Genomic DNA, 20,051 nt, shown 5'->3' with positions numbered 1-20,051 from the left:
AACAGCAGCAGCAAGAAGAAGATGAGGAGAGGACGAGAATTATGGAGCTGAATACTTTGAAACGATTGCAGAGCGGTTTGGCAGCGAAGGCGCGGGAGACGCTAGAGAAGAAGGTGATCACTCCCGTAAAGATCAAGGTCGAGAGGCGAGAAGACAGTGTGTTAGATATCGCTCTGCCGAATGAACCGCCAAAAACCATCGCGCCAATTCGAGATAGATCCGAAGAACCGGTACAACAGGCTCTTCCGATCATTCAATCGCCTGTCTCCAGCAGATCGCCTTCACCGGCTCTACCTCTCACTCGGGAGGAAGCAGCGATCAAAATTAGATCGCCGAGCGAGTCACCACCGTCATTGCCGTTACCTCAGCAATCCAGCGGAGAGAAGGTCGATTCTGCACCACTTCCCAGTGGCGTCAAGATCAAGATGAATCGTCGATCATCGAGATCGCCGAGTTTCTCCGGCAAGAAAGATTTAACGCCGATCACGTCGACAAGGAAAGAGCCAATATCCAAGAGCAAATCGTCTTCTCGTTCTCCCGCGCCGACGATCACATCCAAAGAGGATAACGCGACGATGAAACTGCGCTCGCCGAGCGAATCGCCGCCGCCATTGCCATCCAGCGCTTCGTTAGCTAGATCAAATCAGCGCTCGAGATCGCCGAAGAAGAGCAAATCGTATTCCAGATCGGCGTCGAGGTCGTGCACGAGATCACCATCCGTCGTGAATAAAGCGAGGTCTTCCAGATCTCCGTTCGGAGACAAGAAATCGCGGTCCCGTTCGCGGGGCAAGAAATCAGCCTCGCCAGATCGACGACGATCGACCTCTAGATCGGCCTCCAGGACGAAGAAATCGTCGCCCAAAGCAAGAACGAAACGCTCATCCCGATCGAGATCATCCTCGACGGAATCGAAGCGCACGAGCGCGTCGAGATCTCCCTCTAGATGCAAGAAATCCGCTTCGCGATCCAGAAGCAGAAATCGATCGCTGTCAAAGAGAAGATCGCGCAGCCGCTCGTCTCTGTCGAAGAACTCCAGAAGCAGATCGCTGTCGCAGAAAAGGTCACGCAGCCGTTCGCTATCCAAGAAGTCCAAGAGTCGCTCGCGATCAGCGTCGAGAACATCCAGGGACAAGGAGAAACGCAGCCGTACGAGGAGCAGTTCGCGTTCTTCCGTTCGGTGAGACTTATGTGTCCTGAATTAATAAAATTTATTCAAATTAATAAAAACGAGATTAAATAATAATTTAATTCTCTTTCTTCAGCTCGAGACACAGTCGAAGCAGAAGCTTCTCCAGCTCGTCAAGATCGTCGAGCAGCGTCTCCAGTCGATCCTCCCGTTCTAGCTCAAGCAGTTCCGCCTCCACCAGATCACGTTCGCCGTCTATACCCCGACGTCACGGTTCACCCAGCTTCCTCGACAGACGGCGCATCACGAGGTAGGTATCGCGTGTATGTTCGTTATTTGTCGTGGTAGGTTTATATATATACATATATCACGCATTCTACATGCACGCACGCGCGCGTGCATTGAAGTCGTGAGTCTACCACCGTAATCGTAGATTTTAATTTGTCACTGTATCACAGTTGTACACTTTTCTTATAATTTACATTTTTTAATTTTCTTTCGTTAAAGTTTTGTTATAGTTATCATTATACATTATCCGTAATGAACGATATTATATTATTGTAATCATGAAAAATGAAGAAATACAACTAAAAGAATTTTTCGAGAAAAATCATTCAAAGATTTGATAAAAAAAAAAAGAATAATTAGACAAAATTCTTTCTCAAAATAACGATCAGGCCTCGATCAGATTTCGGCTTTCGATATGCTAATATTGTGTTTATTGTGTCCTACAGGGACAGATCGAGGGACAGGCATAGAAGATAGAGTTATGGCTTCGCACAGCATATATACATATACACAGTAATAAGAAAAGTCTGATATATAGACTATATATATAAACGATTAATACTTTGACAGTCAGGGTATTTAATAACTGGCAGAGGCATATTATTTAAAATTTAATATTTATAAAATAATATTTCCCTCGGTATAGATGTAGATTTTTTTTAACACTGTGCAATCGAGTACGAAGAGCTGATTAATACTTTTTTTGCCGCTGTTTGAACAATCCTGACATTTGGAGCGAATGAAAAATGTTCGCACGATCAAAGTGACCCTGGTTATTGGTCAAAGTATTAAACGACGCGATGATACACGATGGATATAATTATAATATGCCGACAAGAGATGAATGTAATCGAAGTTGACAGATTTACTTGACAAATGTAATAGTGTGAAAGCGTAGGAACTTTCATGTAAACTATGACCAAATATTATCGCAACCGTAATTATTAGCAATCCTAATTATTCACAATCTCGCTCGTAGAATATAATAATTTAGCTTATAGTTAACCTTTCATTTCGCGTACTCTCTCGGATTTTTCATTTGTAAGATTTTTTTTTTTTTTTGCCTCTTTCTTTATCCCTCCCTTCCCTGCGTCTTTCTTTAATCAATTCACTCTCGTAGCTCGATCTACGAATATTGTGTGTAGATTATATAGCATGCGTGTATGTTTTAAATATGTAAATTAAATATTGTTTTCACACAAGTAGGAGAGAGATAGGATTCCTTTTATTTTATTATCAATCGCAAAATAAAACATCTATCAACAGACAAACTTTTTTTTTCTTTCGTTATAATTTCTCAATTTTTAGTTTCTTAGTTCTTTTACATTTTTATTCCGGTTTCCGAGTGTTTCTCGTCCCTCGCTGAAATTCTCCAGAGAAACATTTCGCAGACACAGGTGAGTTATTATATTTTTATTTTGAACATCCCCCGTTTTTTTATAGCTTGCTTAATTTATTTTTGTCACGCTGCATGTGCATTCTACTATTTGTTTTTACAGTTTTATGATAACCGAATTTTCACTATCCACATGTATATTAATCGACATAATTAATAAGTGTCATTTCTAATAATTGATAATCATTGCGTGTGTTAATTACCATTAATTAATTAATACTAATTAACATCAATTAATATTAAAAATGAAAATAAACTTACATTGTTAAAAATAGTTAATAACATCTCATTATATTTAATATATAGTCATATAATTATTTATTTTATTCATAACTACTACTTATTGTTCATAACTATTATCGTTATCATTCGTAATTAACTTGATTCTCTTTCTTTATAATACGCAAGACAATATAATATCTTTCTCTTGCTCTTTCAAGATTAATATCTGTATTTTCAAATAACATAGCTTTCTTTTTACAGAGAGAGAGGAAGAGAGATCGCAGTGTACTAACATATGTTTTCGTTTTAGCGCGAGGAAACGTCCGATCCCGTATCATCGACCCACGCCGACGCCACCCTCGTCGCCGAGTAGCAGCAGGCATAGCAATTGCTCCAGTACGCGTCATCGATCTAGTTGTTCCGCGAGTCGCAGCTCGTCTTACACGCGTTAAGACGTGAGTTGTGTAAAAAAATGTTCCCGGATCTCGGAAGCGAGAATATTCCTCCTCATACACTAGACTCGGAGCGGCGTAATTCTTCTTTACTGACCTGACGGAAGTCATCGAGTTTTGGAATGAAAATGCTGGGTAATTTTGCATAGAATGAATCGAAAAATATTCCAAAGAGTTAAGGATCTGTTAAGGTTTTTTTTTAAACGACAGATTCCCGAAATGTGCAGGCATATAGAATTAATTCTGAAAGTCGATTTTTATCAACGAAAATTTCAAACCATAAAATTTTCTGATGTTTATCTGAGCGACAAAGACGACTATGAAAAACTTTATCTGAAGGGCCAAGTCGACTTTCACATATTTTTATGTTTGCGAGAAAGTTTATATTAATTTTATATGAATTTAGAGTAACGATTATAATCAGAATTATTTAAGAATGTGTAAAGACAGCTGTTGATCATTCGTTTTTTTTTCTCTTCAGGTATTATTCAAATGTGTTATTTAATATATTTTTTAATTCCGTACGTTTTTAATAGAGAGGAATTAATTTTTGAATGGAAACGTCATTCCGAGCATAGTGCATAGGTATGAATCCGCGTTGATTACGTATGCATTTATTCATTTTTTCTTACAACACAAAAAAAAAGAAAATAGTTGCAAACTTTGATATATTCGACGGAGACGTCGTATCGACATCATCCATTTGAACGATCTCTCTATTTGGTAAGATATTATTTCTCGATCGATTTATTTCCGAACGCGTAATTTTCGCGATCATCGTTAGTATATTAGCAAATTATCGCGAAGGAAATTGAATATCAATGTAAATTTTAATGTATTATATTCTCTCTCCCTCTCTACTCGAACAAACTCGTATTGAAATGGTGTGCAGCAACTTTATCTAATCTTCTAACAACTTTCTCTAGAAGAGATTTTTGATTTGAAAGTAAAGATTTGAAACAAACATGCAAAATAAGAGGATATTTTAATAACAAAATACAAGAACTCTCTTTCTCTCTCTGTAAAATGAAATTTTTGTATAATATTTGCCTCTCAATCTTTAAAAATGTAAAATTCTATTCGGAATTTTTGATGAATCGCTTCCAAATTACACTAATCACACAATTCACTCACTTTTACGTAAATGTGAATAATAGTAGAGCAAGCTCTATGTTGAGCGTCCTCCGTTCGCTAGTCACGTTGTGTAATATTTTGATATTATAGTTTAGCGATCATTCAAGTATTTATTTATGCAATTGTTTTGCAAATGATGCTACAACACAAAATCTTATACTCGTCAACGAATCTCGTGGATTAAGATCTCTTTAGACGAGCTATAATTCCCGACCTAAAATTCAAGATAGAATTCTATTTATAAATTTTTATGTTTATGTGATATATATTATTTATAAATATCGCATAAACTATTTATGAATTTTATTTTATGTGTGTCATGTAATGGAGAAAACTTTTGAGCACGTAAAATATATATAAATTAAAATATGTATCATGAAATATATATACGTACATGTTAAAAAAAAACCCTAAAATTATAAATAGAATTCTGTCTTGAATTTTATTGCGAATTATAGACAATCTATAAAGAGGCCTTTAATTTTTTGTGTATTCATAATTTTTCAGTGCAATGTTATAATTTGTTCTTTTGTACATAGACAAATTTTTTCGGAAAATTTTTCTGAATCAGTCAAAGTCCTTTGCGTGATATCTATAGGTCATATTTGACCCGATACTCTTTCTCTCACAGTTTCTATGCATATTTTATTTTACTTCATTTTTATATTTTTTATCTGCAGATTTATAATTTTAGTTTATATATACATATATACACACACATAAGAATTATAAAAAAATGCTTTCTAAGTAATTCTAAAAATAATTTATTAATAAATACTGTACGAATTTGACGGCCTCCTGAACATATGGAGCAAAGAACAATTTTAAACACGCAAAGGATTAATATACCCTAGCTCAATAATATGTACAATATATAAAATTTATTTATTTATTTATTTATTTATTTTATAGAGCAAATCTCTTAGTTTTAGCGACCGTGGTATATAATACTGCAGTCTCCTTTTACACGCGATATTCGCAACTTGAAGAAAATACTCTAGTCATATGAAGATTGTTGTCTCTGGAGCCTGTAATTAGGCCAGGCAGCAGCGTACCAAAAAGACATAATTAGAACTACTCTAGTCTCAACGTGCGGTTACGCGAAGTTAAGTCTCGAAGATATATGTATGTATAGGGTTAAAGAAAGATCTCCATACTCTTGGAAAGTCTAAGTCGCGTTTAATTAGATAGAAAAAAAAAAACTATGTAGCGCTAGTTCTCACACTCGTAAACGACTGATTCCTTTTTAACGAAGAAATTCCTCTGATCACTGATATTGGGTCATATTATAACATATGAAATGTTGGAACCGAAGTATGTGCGACTCTGTGAAAATATTTAATATTTTCTCTCAAGTTTTTTCTCACACATTCGATGCAAATAGTTTCATATTCCGAGGAACGCAATAGATATTCAATCTTTTCGATTATATACATTTTGTTTTTTTTAAATTATTGATTGAAAATTGTCCATGTAAAAACAACATTTCATATGTCTAATGACCTAATTATTATTCGATCAACTGTTGAACTCCATATTATAGCGTAGTGTTCTTCGCATTCGAATATAGTTTTTCCAGTACGATTGTGTAAGATCGCTCCTTCCTCGTTCATTTCCAAATATACGGTGAAGTTGGACATGAAAATTAAATTTGAAAATATTTGTCGTATATTCTGCGATATTGTTTATAAATATTTCCGAAAATGATAAATTCTATACCACTTGCGGATGTATCGAAAATTAAGTGTGCGAGAAAATTATTTTCAAAACTCGAATTATGTTAAGAGCAGAGAACTCTGATCTCTTCACAAGTTAATCATCTTGTTGAGAGGAATTCAACGTGGCTTTTGTGAACCCGGTGTCTGTATCCGCTTATGATTTACAGCCATCGAATGTTACTGTCTCGTTAAAATGAAAGAAATTCGGATATTATATCTGTAATATACTCTGTATTGTTGTTGTGTGATTAAATCGAAAATCTTAAACGCATATGCATTTGTTTTTAAAAACTTCCATAGCTTGTAAAAGTATATATTGAAGATCGTAAAATGCGATTATACAATTGATATATTTATGGCTGACAATATAGATGAAATAAAAAATATACATAAAAGTGCTAAATAAATGTCGACATTCATTAAGTTTAATTAATGAAAATATATTAGTGAAATATAAAATTTCAATTCTAAAAGAAGGATAATGTAATTTGATTAAATTAATAATTTAGAAAAAAATATGTAATATAAATAATTTCCTATAAATAATAAAAACAGTTGACAAGTAAATCTTTATATTCTTATTTGTGTGTATATATATATATATATATTATATATATTTGATATCTGTTAAAACGTCTATATAATTGCAGAAAAATATTAATTATATTATATTGTATAGCATAATTTTAATGTAGATATATATATATATAAAAATCAATATATTCTGTACATTTCTTAGACAAACATTAACAAATTATAACGATGGAATGTATTATGTTCGTTTTGTACAAATAATGAGAGTATCATTAGCACTTTAAAATTTACATTATACATTATTTATATTAAATACTTTTGCTTCGAACGATCGAAAAGTGTGATCATAAATGTTACCTGGTACATATAAAAAGGCACATCACCATATTTGCATGTAGTTACTATACATATCTATAACAATGCAATTGCAGTAAATTGTATTCTTCTACTTCTCTTTTGAAGCTTTCGCTCTCTTATTTGCAAGATAAATAATCCAAACAAATCCGACGAAATTCGCCATTAAGACCCTCAACTAGAAAATCAAATAAAACAATTAATAATTCCTTATATTTATGACCAGTTTTTAATATAAGTTTTATAAACAATTCCAGTATTTAATATAAGTTTTATAAACAATTCCAGTATTATGAAAAATTAATATAAATAAATAAAGTATGTAGAGAAAAGATTTTCAATAATTTAAGTACAAATAATGTCATATAAATAAAAACATTACAAAATTCTATAAATAGAAAAGAAATTTCTAATTAAAAATAAGAAATAAATATAAATAAAAAAAAATTTAATCTAAAAATAAAAGAATATCGAGGAAAGCATTCTGACAGAATAACATATGAATAACAGATAATTACCATTGGCGGAACATATTTTATATTGATATATTGGAACAGCGTCAAGTATTTTAAATTAGCTATCAATGTTGGCAAATATAATTTCTGCATCTGAATGCTTGCCACTCGATGGGATTTACCCTGCAAATAGATAACTATTTAGCATGAAAATACAAACTAATGGTTTTTTAACTCAAGTTTATCTCAATAACTATTTACTCTATATTTATTACGAGAATTTAAGTTACTATATCGTTTAATTACAAGTTTCAATTGTTCAATAATAAAATGTAATAATTTGTAAAAACAATTAGTCTATGATCAGATTCTATACCTCGAAGATGGCAATCATGTAAAGCGCAAGCGCCTGGAAACATGGTGTATAAAGGAGTCTTTCTATCAATAATATTCCCAGAGGATGTCTCACGAGTAATGGCACATATGTGTAAAAATAATGAGGCACTGGTCCTCCGAAGAATAGGCTACAAGAATATTTGTGCATAAAAATACACTTTTGAATTCTTAAAATCTACTTCGTTAGGAGTGTAAACAACAATTTATAAACTACCCAAACAAAGCGAAGGCAAGGATACTGTCTTCATTAAGCTTCCTAGCACCGATTAATTTCTGAGATACTAAATTCCCAAGGGCCGCAATAATACAGCTGAAAATAATTGTTACGTTTCAGATTCATTGTTACATTTCAATTGTCCGATCTAATAATATGATATCAAATGTAGGCCTAAGCCTCATTCGTAATATATATAATAAATATGTTTACTAGAATAATTATATATTAAAAAATGTTTAATATATATATATATATGAAAAGTACATATTTGCTTAAATATCCAGAAATATATAATTAAACATTGTTAATTGTAGTTGCTGATTAAAATGATACACATGTCGATTATGCATACTTTTGTATGTACAATCAATGAAATTTTGCATTGGTTTTACCTAGTTATAGCTTTCGTTTTCAAGGGGCTGGTGTAAAGTCGTTGAAAATATGCGCCAACGAGATTATAAATAATATTGCTCGGCTTGGAAAGTGACATTTTTTCGAATCTCCGCAAGTGTTTCCTATCCTCGATTCTGGATCTGAAAAAAACTATTCGTATGATGATTCGCAAAATAGATACGACCACGATCAAATAACAAGGTACAAAGTGCACTAGTATACATCGTGTTTTGCAATTAATGGTCGAAAGTAATTTAGTTCTAGAAGAGCCACTGATCTCTATACTAACTGGATAGACTATATGATCTTCAGCGCCTCGGAATGTTCAATTAGGTACTAAACACTGTGTTCTGCTGGTAATAATGGTGAATAGTGAGAGTGATTTGACAGTTGGATATTTATCCTGTCTTATAACCAATAAGTAATTTAATTAGTATTATTCATTAATTTAATTAACTAATTAATATAATTAAATATAAATTTGAGTTAATAAATTATTTGCTTGCTGCAAAATAATTGTTTATATGATTTTATATTTGAACTTGACTACAAATTAAAAATTCTCTGTTTTATTTCATTTTTTTTTGTTTATGGAATTGAAAATAATAATTTAATTTTCAGACTGCCACTCGGTTAAATAACCCCTCTAATTTATCTTTATCGACAGCGCAGTGTCATGACAGTATTTAGTACCTTATTGAACATTCCGAGGCGCTGAGTGAGCTTTCAATTCAGCGTGCTTTTATAGGATATAGTCTATCCAGATAGTATAGAGATCAGTGAGAAGAGCTGATGTCGCATATATATCTTGGACAAATTGGATTTTGTTTCATATAGGAGTGATTAAATTCTGATTTCTATATTAAAAATACACAGTAAATATAAAACTAGGAACCAGGAATTATATGAATAATGATCGAATAATTTGCACGAATTGTTAATTTCCAACATTTATCAATGCACCTTTCGATCGAAGCTTGCAATTCGAATGATAAAACTATAATCTTTAAAAAATTTATATTTCGAACGAAAAAAAAAGAACATTAATCTGTGGGATCTGTCGAATTTGTGCAAGGTTAAAAAATATATAATTAATTCATAGAGCTCGACGTGTCCCGAATTCGTGAAAAATTGCATATCACTTCGTTTTTGGAATCGGGCCACAATAATTTTGACAGCTCATCGGTGTGCAGCGTGTATAAAAAAAAAAATAAGCTATCAATGTCATCATAAACGTGTATTGTGTGAAAATAAGATAAAGGAACACAATACCCGAGTTTCGTTTGTCGGTGACTTGGGTCGACTTTATATCCCGACCCTCAACACCGACTACCAAGTGCCGATGCTCAATGCTCATTGATGCCAATTTCAGGGGTGAGTGTGAGCGGCGGCGGGTGGTGGGGGGAGTGGCGTGGTGGGGGCTGGGGGATGCGCGCTCCGTTTCGTCACGTGACCGCGTCACGTGGCTGCGTCACGTGTTTGGCGGCTGCGCAGAGGTGGGGGTGGGGGGCACACCAAACCACGTGACGCAGTCACGTGACGCGGTCAAGTGACGAAACGGCGCGCGCACCTCCCAGCCCCCACCACGCCTCTCTCCCCACCGCCCGCCGCCGCTCACGGCTCGCCCCTGACATTGGCATCACTGCCGATGCTTCGAGTGTCACGTGGTTGCATTTATTTACGCTTGTGCTAGCGTATGCATATATATAGAAACAAGCTTTTTGGAAAAGAAAAAAATAAATATTTTTTGACAGAGTAAAAGGAAGGTGCTTATATATAAAACATAAATATAATGTGCAGGAATTAAAGGCTTGAAATATTGACAGATTTTCGCACGATATAAAACTTGAAAGAGAGAAAATTACGTAAATCACACACAATTCGTATTAAAAACTAAATTATAATACGATATTACGCATGATATTGCAATTGTAATATTAGAGATATTAGAGTAATTTTTATTTCATGATTCGAATCAATGAAAAACATTGCGTAATATCGTATTATAATTTAGTTTGACATGACATAACCTGTACGCAAGGTTAAATATAAAATTATAAACTATATATATATATTTCTAATTAGAATCAAAATATTTTTTTATAATTCTTAACATATACTGCTGAAAACTATATTCGTGTAAATTATGATAAATATATAATTCATCATGAATAATTCATGTATACTTTTGTATATTTATATGAATGATATTTATATATATCTCTTTCTCTTACGTATAATAATATATATATTATAAAGATTGTGATTCTTATAATCTTGTTATGCCTTTTTTTTACAGCTAAGGAGCAATATTTATTGATTCCACGCACTTGAATTTGTATATAATACAGTAATAAATCACACAAGAAATGCCACAAGGGAAGCTCAAGGTTAAAACAAAATTGCCAGCATCAGTCAAGACAAAAGTCAAAAAAGTTAAGAAAGGCGCTGCCATCCAAAGACGTGGAAGTAAGTATGAGAGAAGGCAAACTTTTCTAGAATCAAGTTACGAACATTACAAAATTGAAATTAATAATGTACTAATATTGAAATTAATAATATACTATAGTATTTCTAATTTTTTAAAAGATGCTCCAGTGCAGCCAAAGAAAGCAAAGTTACAGGAGACGCAAAAGTTGAAAAAACTGATTTCAAAAGCAGTGAACAATACTATAGAAAATGAATTGCGAGAGGCAGCTATGGACGGAAGAAAAACTCTCGCAAAGAAAGGTGCTTCCAGCTCGCAAAAACAATGATATATCGATGACTGTTGTATTATGTATGTATTAATAAATTGTTTATATTAATAAATTAATATTATACATTTGAGATTATCTAAATCGTGTTAAAAACGAAAGAGAAAAGGGCAGAAATTCCTTTTTTTGTTTATTATGTTTACATTAGCTTATATTAAATAATGCTTATAAATTATTGACAAATAAACTCAACGATTCAACTGAATACTTTTCCTATCAGAATAAATATTAATAATAATTATCTGACTTACAAGGAAATATTATACAGGACACTCTACAGCACCGTGCCCTTTGTACTTTTGAAACAATTTCGATATAATCTATATCGGAAGTAATTGCATATTGTCATTTTATCGTTTTTTCGCAATAAAGTACACAAATGCCAGGTTACGTTAAGAGATATAAGTTAAAGTATCATATATTAGTATTCTTCCTAAAATACTTTGTCGCATATTCTCTAAATCACAATGTATTAAGGCCACTGTAAGCATCATAGCACTCGTTTCTTCCAGTCCTCGAAACATTTTTTTCGAAGTATTTTTACAGAGAAGCGACCTGAAATTTAACGATTTATGTAACAAATTTTAAAAAAGAGAAATGATGAAATATTAAGATTTGAATATTTACCACCAATAAGTGCCCACTCTGTGGATTCTTAGTGATCGCTGGAGTGGTACCAGTTCTAACTTCGATGACTCCTTCTTTACCACTGACTAGTTTATGGGACACGCTGTAACAGTTATACAGTATTATAAATTTAGTAGAAATAGGATAAATCAGAGCAAATTAATTAACTAAATTAAACTTTTAATAGTCCACATGTCTGCATTATTATATGTTTATATTCTTGTAACTCTTATTAATTAAATAAAACTTTGACTAGTTCAGATATAAGTTAAATTTAGATATAAAAATAAATTTAATACATCAAAATTTTTTTAAATACTTACGATTCGGTATTGACGATTTTGAGAATATTTGGATTACCAGTAATTTTAATTGCTTTTGTTAAAGCTTCTATTATATGTGGAACTTCCAAGATCAAATCGCCCTATGTAAAATTGAAATGTATAAGAATATTATATAATTATATTTTCTTATATTTATTGATTTTTAAAGTTATTTGCTCTTAATCTAAAATTTTATTGTTCTTGTAGATTAGTTTACTTTAACTATATATATGTATATATGTACATATATAATATATATATATATATATATATATATATATAATTATTAATTACTAATTTATTATTTATATTTATTATTTATATTTATTTATGCAAATTTTTTTATTTTTTTATTAATTTGAAGTTTTAGTTGTATATTAATTTAAAATATTAAGGCTCCTGGGTGCTCACCGCGACCATATTGGATTGTGACGTCAGAGGCGAGAAAGCACACGCTGAAAATTCTTAGATGCCATTTTTTAATGAAAAGATATTTCGATTAAACAGCACTTCAGATGACTTTAGCACACTCTTAAAAAACCCCGAAAACTATCCTTTTCCCTTTATAATCAATCGACATCTGTAAAATGATCAAGATATCAGACTTTGACATTTGGAATGACTGTGCATGTGCAAAGACCAGACGGACTGGGCTTCATAATATTACATTTTACAGCTGTTGATTGATTATAAAGGGGAAAGGATAGTTTTCGAGGTTTTTTAAGAGTGTGCTAAAGCCATCTGAAGTGCTGTTTCATCGAAATATTTTTTCATTTCGAAATGGCATCTAAGAAATTTTTGCGTGTGTTTTCTCGCCTCCGACGTCACGATTTCGACATAATCGGCAAGGAGCCAGGAGTCTTAAGATTTAATAAAATTTCAAGATCGAAAACCTTATCCTTTTTCAATTCGGGCGGTATCCTAACGATGAGTAAATTATCGGATTCCCCGGTGACGACTAGTTCCTTAATAGCCTTGTAAGGTAGACGATGTTTAAGCTTAAAGGTTTTAAGCGTGTCAAGGATGTACACTGCGTTCTCTGTTAAAATAAGCACTCTCTCGCGCGACTTATAACCGTGCCGATCGTATTTGATGACAGGAGTTGCGTACTGAAAAGTGACGATTTTTATGAACTTCCAATTTCTTGGGTCAATTGCAAAAATTGTGTTTGAAAATATATATATAAATATTATAAAATTTACAGAATTATATATATATATTTTTTTTTTATTACCTTCATATTTTCTCCGGAAGGTAGAATATTATTGATAAAACTCTGTCGTAGCGCTTTGTGCTCTGCACCAAGTCGATCGTTTAGGAATCTCGGACCTAGACTTCTCGCGTAGGATTTTTTTTTACCCTTGAACACAGACTCTGCGAGAATCTTCAATTCGAAATGCTCCTTATCCTCTTGGCTCAACGCCAACCGGTAACAAAGCGCTTTCCATCGCTTATACATCACGCGCAAATGCTCTGACGTCTGCCAAATGTACATATTTATTGTATAAAACATATTATATAAAAAGCAAAATAGAAATGCAAAATATAAATATGTATATAAAACATATATCGTATTCACATTGTATTAATTTAATTATATAATTATAGAAATAATGTGTGTTTAATTTTGCAGAAAATTTTATAATATTGAATGTAGAATCGTACCTCTCGGCATGAATACGGAGATGGTGGCCAATAGTTATTTAAGACGCCCCGTGGAAGCGTTTTCGAGAGTCTAATAAGCCATTGCGATTTCGCTAATTCGATAAATGCCTTATTAATTTCGGTAGGCGATCCATCCCGGGTGATGAAGCCTTCGATAAATCTGCAGCAAATTTAGTTTTTTGACGTAACAAATATTTTAAAACACGAGAATATAGAATATAAAACACATAAATTATATCAAATGTAAAATATAAATTCTATATGTATATGAAAGATGAAATAATATAAGATATAAAAGACCGAAAAAAAGTATTAAATGAATGAATGAATGACAATAAATCGTATTCTTCATTTGACAGAAAGCGAAGAAAATTAATGAGAGATACCTGCGGATAGTAATAACCGCTTGTCGTCGCTTTTTCGCTTCGCGTTTTGCGAGCCACCTGCGAATGTATTTCTGGAAAATAATCGCCGCTTCTCGTATCTTTAAATACTTTCTTCTCACTAATATGCCTTTCCATTTGCTCTGAATAATGGCGGCTATTTCGTGTTTTTTTATTTGGAACGCGTCCTCCGTGTTGAATAATGTTTTAGGAAATCGAATGAATAACTTTGTGCTGGAACATAATCACAAAGTCATGGGCTTTAATACATTTATTACTACCGATTTAATTTCAATATAATTATTTTCATAATTTTTATATTCGATTATTGTTTTTAGTACAATGGATGTAGTCTTACTTGCCCATCCTGTATTCATCGCGCTCATAACTGAGAGCACATACAAGGACCTGCACACCTTCCTTGGCTGTGCCGTGATAATTCGGCCAAGTTTCCAAACAGAGGCACTTGTAACGCTGCAAAAATTGCTCGTACGGTCTTCGGTATGCGAAACCGGCGCGTCTTACTCGCAAATTTTCCATCAGTCCCAAGTACTTCACTTGATGCAGCACGATCTTTTCGTTGAATTGATCTAAAGAAGTGCAAGTTCTTAATAAGTTTCGGACGATAGTACTAAATTTTCGATCTTTCGCAGCTTGTGGATCCTTTCCTTTTTTTCATTTTTTAAATATTTATATCGAGTACGGAAATTAAAGATAATTTATTTTTATATATTTATTGTATATATAGCCTGTAAATTATGTATATTTTCACATATTTTTATTTAAAAAAATATTACGCGCATTACGTAAAAAATTATTGCTTAATTTTAATCTCATCTTATATACCTACATTAGTTTTACTTACTGGGCAATTTAAAATCGTTGGGCTTGATGCAGCGAATATAAGACGGTTCTTTGCCCATAAGGATCTCGACTAAATTATTCAAGCTATTTTTAAATTGAGTTATAGCGGTCTCCGGACGTTTTTTACTCGTTAAATCTTTCACGTCGAATACAGCCTGTAAGAAACCAAAAATTGTGTACTAGCCGAAGATGCAGAAAACGCTTGAGACTAAAGAAAACATTTTCACAAAATAGATAAAAATTATTTTTGCAAAGCTTAATTTTTAATTTTCAAAGTTGTAACTAATTTACAAATGCTTTTTTTTTTATAAATTTTACAAATTTTTATCAATGGATATCAAATTCCTACCTTTGTGATAGAATTCGTCGTGTTCGACATAACTTCACGTAAGTCTCGAAATAGTAAATCATTATTTTTTTCAAGAAATCCACGTACATTATACGTTACATCACCAGCGTAATGTACCAATCGGAATTCCTAAAATATCAAACTTATCTTCAATTTTATGTAAGTGTCCCGTAAAATAATTATCATATATAATATAATTGATAAAGTAAATAAAATAATAATAAATAATAAAATAAACAAAAATTTAATTAATTAAATAAATAAAATAAACCGAAATATAATTGGAATTTGAATAGATAATGTACTAGTCTCTTATTCAGTATTATACTTTGAAATATTATTATTTATGACTGTGAATCTCTAATTATAAAGTTTATAAGTAATTAAAAGTGAAGAATCCTTACGTCTCGACCCATAATTTTCTGCGTCCGTATGTCCGCTTTCTGATGACTGATGTAATGAGGATGGCTGTTTAAATTTACATTCAATTTCTCCAAAAAACTTATATCTGTCGGTTCTCCAGGTCGTAGACATTCCTCGTCCATTAAGGATATTATTCCTGCAACGATTAATTAACAGCGTAATCACGAATTGATGGATTGCTAAACTATATATTCAAATTTTTGTAAAGATTTAACCTTTATATTTCTCTTCGATTAAATCACAAATGATCTTATTATTGAAATATTCTATGTTCTCCCAAGCTATCCCTTCGCGCAAATACTCCTCCTGTTCTGATTTTAGTGTCAGCTGGATGAATAACTGTTGCAATTTTTCGTTGCAGAAATTAATGCAGAACTGTTCGAAACTGAAGATAAAATAGTAGTGATAAAAAGTGAGATACCGTTAATTAAAAATATAAGACATAGCACACTTGTGATTAAAAATATTACATTTAAAGATAATTCATTTGCAAAACATTCTATTTCCTTCAAATAAATACCACATAATTTAAGATATAGAATATAAAAAATAATATTAAAAAATTATATACATATATATATATATATATATATATATAAATATAAAAGTAAATATAAAATATTCTTTTTTAAGATTATTGTTTATGACAATATTTTCAAGCAAGAAACCTTTAATTATTTAATCGTTGTTTGATAGTTACCTATTCCTCTGGAAAATTTCGAAACCGTAAATATCCAAAATACCCATGACCATTTTACGATGTGGATTGGTCTGGGGCTGCAACGACTTGTTGAGTCTAGTCACGAGCCAGGTGAATAATCTGTCGTACACGGCCTTCGCCAGTGCGTCTCTCACATATATGGCTAATTCCCTATTCAAGGGTGAAACCACTACATCACCGTGTGCGTCTATGGTACGATGAGTGAACGCCTTCGCCAACACGTTCACATTGCATCCTAACAGCTATTCAACCGAATCCATTAGCCGTTTGCATAATCACATCGAAGGATAAATCGAGAAATGATATCGTGACATTAACTTTACAAATAGTGATTTCGGAATAATTATGACATAGAAATGATATTGAAATAGATAATTAAAAAAAGAAATAATTATATAATTGCATAATAATAATAATTATATATATATATATATACATATATATATATATATATATATATACACACACACACATTTTTTAATGTTCTACTAAATTTACACTAATATATATTTCGATCTTGCGAGTAGATAAACTATTTTAACGAAAAATTGCAGATCTGAGAAATAATTACCGTTGCAATGGCATCGACGGATGCAGGTTTCAAAATTGTCGCCACGCCGTCCTCCTCTGTGAAACCCACATTACCCATATGCAACACCGACGCAACTATGGCAAATAGATCATCCTGTTCTTTCTGAGACATTTCCATAGTCTTCATCGCCCGAACGACTTCCTTATATTGATTGGCATCGTCGATGGTATCCACCGTACCTTTCGTCTGAAATCGATTTACAAGATATATCAATTTAAAATATAAAAAATATAAAAAATATAGAATATATAAAAAATGAAAATCGCTTACACCGTTACTAAGATAGAAGAAAGTGTCGAGGTTTCTTTTCAAGAACAGTTTCCTCAACGTATCGTCGTCCGCGCCTGCCAAAAGTTGGTAAAAGATATGAAAATTGCGCTCGCCCGCGGATTGATGAATCACACGAGACTTCTCCAATAAATAATTTAGAATATTTCCACCAACCGGATCTCCCTAAAAATATATATAAGCATATTCAATTCAGTAACACGAAATATTTATCAGCAAATCAAAGTACTTCTACAAAAACAGATGAATAAAAAATATCGATAATTATTTTAATATAAATTATATTAATAATTTGTAATTTTTTTTCTATTCAAATAGTAATATTTTTACAGACAAAGAATATTCATTCAATTTTCACTTTTGCGAATAAAATTGTCTTCAAAATTCCTTTAGATTCCCCTTTATTATTTTAGAAGAAATTTGTGCGATAGGAATTTCACCTGAAAATTGAACTGAACGTCCATATATTTTCCGAAACGGGATGAATTGTCATTGCGATTGGTCTTCGCGTTACCGAAAGCCTCCAGCACGGGATTGCTGCCGATCAATTTATCGTTTACTTCTTCCACCTGCTTTTTATGCCCCGTAGCAGCTGCGATAAACTGCAAGACTTTCTTGGATGCCTCCGTCTTTCCAGATCCCGATTCGCCTTAGATTCGCCGCAAAAAAATATATAAATATAGAGAAGAAACTCAAGGATAAAAAAAAAATAAGAAAAGAAAAAATAGAAAATAGAAAAAATAAATAATTAAATTCTTTTAAATACAATTAATATAAAATTAAAGAAAAAGATCCCAAAAAGATATAATAATATTATGATTTTTTAATCGTTTAACAATAATTAATGTAAAATAAATTCAAAAATATCTACCTGAAATCAAGATGCATTGATCGCGATTCTCCTTTGCCAGGGATTGATAAGCAGTATCTGCGAGAGCAAAACTGCGAAAAAAAAACTCTCATAATGAATGCGATTTAGCAAAGCAACATATTATAACGACTTAGTTTATACGGTGTCTCAGATCTTCCTCTCGTCTACGATTTTTTTTTCGCCAAGAGTTTTTAAAGAACTCATTTTGGGATACCATAAACATACATATATAAAGAGGATGCTTACATATGAGGAGGCGCTTCGAAAAAATTTCTTCTGTGATAGTACTGAATGGTTTCCGGAGTATAAATGGGCAGTTTCTTGTATGGATTCACCGATACCAGCACCTGGCCGATGTACGTCTGCGGGATCAAAAGAACAAGAATCTTTTATGAATTACTATATTCCATTATACATCACTTTTTTATACTCAACTATATAGTATACAGAACAATCCGCTATCAATAATATAATTCAAAAGCTATTGATTATACGTGGAAAAATAAAAATAAAAAACGTAGGATTTTAGTAAAAAATTTTTTTTATGCACAAAACATGTTCTCAAAATTTACTCTTTATTAATGAGAAGCACACAAAAGCAGATATGAGATTACAAGTAAATTAAAAAGTTTCAGAAAAATTTAACATAAAGACACCATAAATTAAATATCAAATATAAATAAAAGGTAATTAAAAAGTTATTTGAAAGGAACTTTTTTCTAAGAGATTAATTATGCTTTCGACTCACGTAAATGAGATCCTCCTTGAATCGCTTGCGCAGATTGTCGATGAACGCGGACTCGCTGCGGAAATCCTCCAGCAGGACAAAGTCCTGAACACCGACTCGGTCGCGTTCGTGCAATCCGCGCTCCATATTTTCGGGCAATATCCGGTTGTGTCTGAGAAATTCCGGTCTCGGGGGATTCGGCTTACTCAAGCCACCCCCAATGTCCCCGATTGTGTTCACCCTGTGAATATCAGTCAGAATCAGAATTGTCGTTGTCGCTGTATTCGCAACGCGCCTATTTATTTATCAATCGATATTTTGTCATTTCGCAATTTGCAATAATGCCACTTCCTAATAATACAGTTAATTGTATAAATTATAAATTATATTTGTATAAATAAAAGAAAAGATGACAGAGCAAAAAAGGTAGAAGTAATTAATTTTTTCTCTGTTTTTTAATTATATTCATAAGTAAAGGGTTCTCTAAACGCCAAGAGGAGAGAGAAAGGGATGTAGAAAAAATAATTATATTTTTTTATATTTTTTTAATTATTTTAAATTTTTGATTTCTATGTATCATTTTTTTTTAAGTTCGGGAATTTAAAAACAGGTTTTTATTAATATTAATTATTTTTAGCGCCAGATTAATTTCTTATTTCGACTATTTTGCAGTAACGTTGAAAATTTATTAATGGATAACATTAAACAAAGCTAGTTCTATTTCGCGTGCCATTCTTGGCCTCGCGGCTTCGCGAACGATAAAGACATAGATTAGAT

The 20,051-nt window shown here is 32.2% G+C and overlaps 4 protein-coding genes across 9 annotated transcripts in view; 2 read left to right on the top strand and 2 right to left on the bottom strand.

Annotated features, from left to right (window-relative positions):
• The window catches only part of Srrm234 (Serine-arginine repetitive matrix 2/3/4), a 15,309-nt gene extending 8,702 nt beyond the window's left edge, over positions 1–6,607 (top strand). Inside the window, exons 6-8 of the mRNA XM_083046528.1 lie at positions 6–1,177; positions 1,263–1,436; positions 3,343–6,607. Of these exons, the coding sequence (XP_082902654.1) occupies positions 6–1,177; positions 1,263–1,436; positions 3,343–3,484 (1,488 nt within the window). The 3' untranslated portion in view covers positions 3,485–6,607. The remainder of the gene's footprint in view (positions 1–5; positions 1,178–1,262; positions 1,437–3,342) is intronic.
• Positions 5,498–8,929, bottom strand: LOC145940934 (PXMP2/4 family protein 3). The gene is made up of 5 exons (XM_083046596.1): positions 8,685–8,929; positions 8,290–8,385; positions 8,056–8,203; positions 7,743–7,862; positions 5,498–7,402 (listed from the first exon to the last, which is right to left on the bottom strand). Exons 1-5 carry the CDS (start codon positions 8,780–8,782, stop codon positions 7,316–7,318), a joined length of 549 nt encoding a protein of 182 aa, XP_082902722.1. The 5' UTR covers positions 8,783–8,929; the 3' UTR covers positions 5,498–7,315.
• A 1,389-nt stretch (positions 8,930–10,318) lies between these two features.
• Positions 10,319–14,159, top strand: LOC145941126 (uncharacterized). Of its 2 annotated transcripts, none has more exons than XM_083047011.1 (4): positions 10,319–10,451; positions 10,985–11,154; positions 11,275–11,464; positions 14,025–14,159. In XM_083047011.1, the coding sequence occupies exons 2-3, from the start codon at positions 11,055–11,057 to the stop codon at positions 11,439–11,441; spliced, it is 267 nt and encodes an 88-aa protein (XP_082903137.1). In that variant the 5' UTR covers positions 10,319–10,451; positions 10,985–11,054; the 3' UTR covers positions 11,442–11,464; positions 14,025–14,159. The 2 variants fall into 2 exon arrangements, with proteins under 2 accessions (XP_082903137.1, XP_082903139.1); XM_083047013.1 differs by having other exon boundaries at positions 10,325–10,550.
• The window catches only part of Myo61f (unconventional myosin 61F), a 41,702-nt gene continuing 33,209 nt past the window's right edge, over positions 11,559–20,051 (bottom strand). For all 5 annotated transcript variants that reach the window (XM_083047005.1, XM_083047008.1, XM_083047009.1 and 2 more), the window contains 19 exons: positions 19,296–19,515; positions 18,794–18,909; positions 18,548–18,618; positions 18,117–18,325; positions 17,659–17,841; positions 17,368–17,574; positions 16,776–17,038; positions 16,291–16,460; positions 16,057–16,211; positions 15,653–15,781; positions 15,305–15,458; positions 14,798–15,029; positions 14,443–14,673; positions 14,057–14,216; positions 13,626–13,871; positions 13,285–13,500; positions 12,392–12,492; positions 12,069–12,171; positions 11,559–11,996 (listed from right to left, as the gene is read on the bottom strand). In XM_083047005.1, the coding sequence (XP_082903131.1) occupies positions 11,982–11,996; positions 12,069–12,171; positions 12,392–12,492; positions 13,285–13,500; positions 13,626–13,871; positions 14,057–14,216; positions 14,443–14,673; positions 14,798–15,029; positions 15,305–15,458; positions 15,653–15,781; positions 16,057–16,211; positions 16,291–16,460; positions 16,776–17,038; positions 17,368–17,574; positions 17,659–17,841; positions 18,117–18,325; positions 18,548–18,618; positions 18,794–18,909; positions 19,296–19,515 (3,181 nt within the window). In that variant the 3' untranslated portion in view covers positions 11,559–11,981. The remainder of the gene's footprint in view (positions 11,997–12,068; positions 12,172–12,391; positions 12,493–13,284; positions 13,501–13,625; positions 13,872–14,056; positions 14,217–14,442; positions 14,674–14,797; positions 15,030–15,304; positions 15,459–15,652; positions 15,782–16,056; positions 16,212–16,290; positions 16,461–16,775; positions 17,039–17,367; positions 17,575–17,658; positions 17,842–18,116; positions 18,326–18,547; positions 18,619–18,793; positions 18,910–19,295; positions 19,516–20,051) is intronic.

This window comes from Prenolepis imparis, unplaced genomic scaffold (assembly GCF_030444845.1).
Source record: "Prenolepis imparis isolate NDT839.2.m4 unplaced genomic scaffold, iyPreImpa1.0 SCAF_9, whole genome shotgun sequence".
In the NCBI taxonomy this organism is placed as follows: Eukaryota; Metazoa; Arthropoda; class Insecta; order Hymenoptera; family Formicidae; genus Prenolepis; species Prenolepis imparis.
Note: the sequence above shows the minus strand (reverse complement) of the source record. Positions and strands in the feature narration are given on the sequence as shown.

Coding starts and splice junctions, on each gene's coding strand:
- LOC145940934 (XM_083046596.1), bottom strand. CDS start 8,782: ATGTCACTTTCCAAGCCGAGCAATATTATTTATAATCTCGTTGGCGCA. Junction 7,863..8,055: donor ACATGATTGCCATCTTCGAG/GTATAGAATCTG, acceptor ATCTATTTGCAG/GGTAAATCCCATCGAGTGGC. Junction 7,403..7,742: donor TAAAATATGTTCCGCCAATG/GTAATTATCTGT, acceptor TTGATTTTCTAG/TTGAGGGTCTTAATGGCGAA.
- LOC145941126 (XM_083047011.1), top strand. CDS start 11,055: ATGCCACAAGGGAAGCTCAAGGTTAAAACAAAATTGCCAGCATCAGTC. Junction 11,155..11,274: donor TGCCATCCAAAGACGTGGAA/GTAAGTATGAGA, acceptor ATTTTTTAAAAG/ATGCTCCAGTGCAGCCAAAG.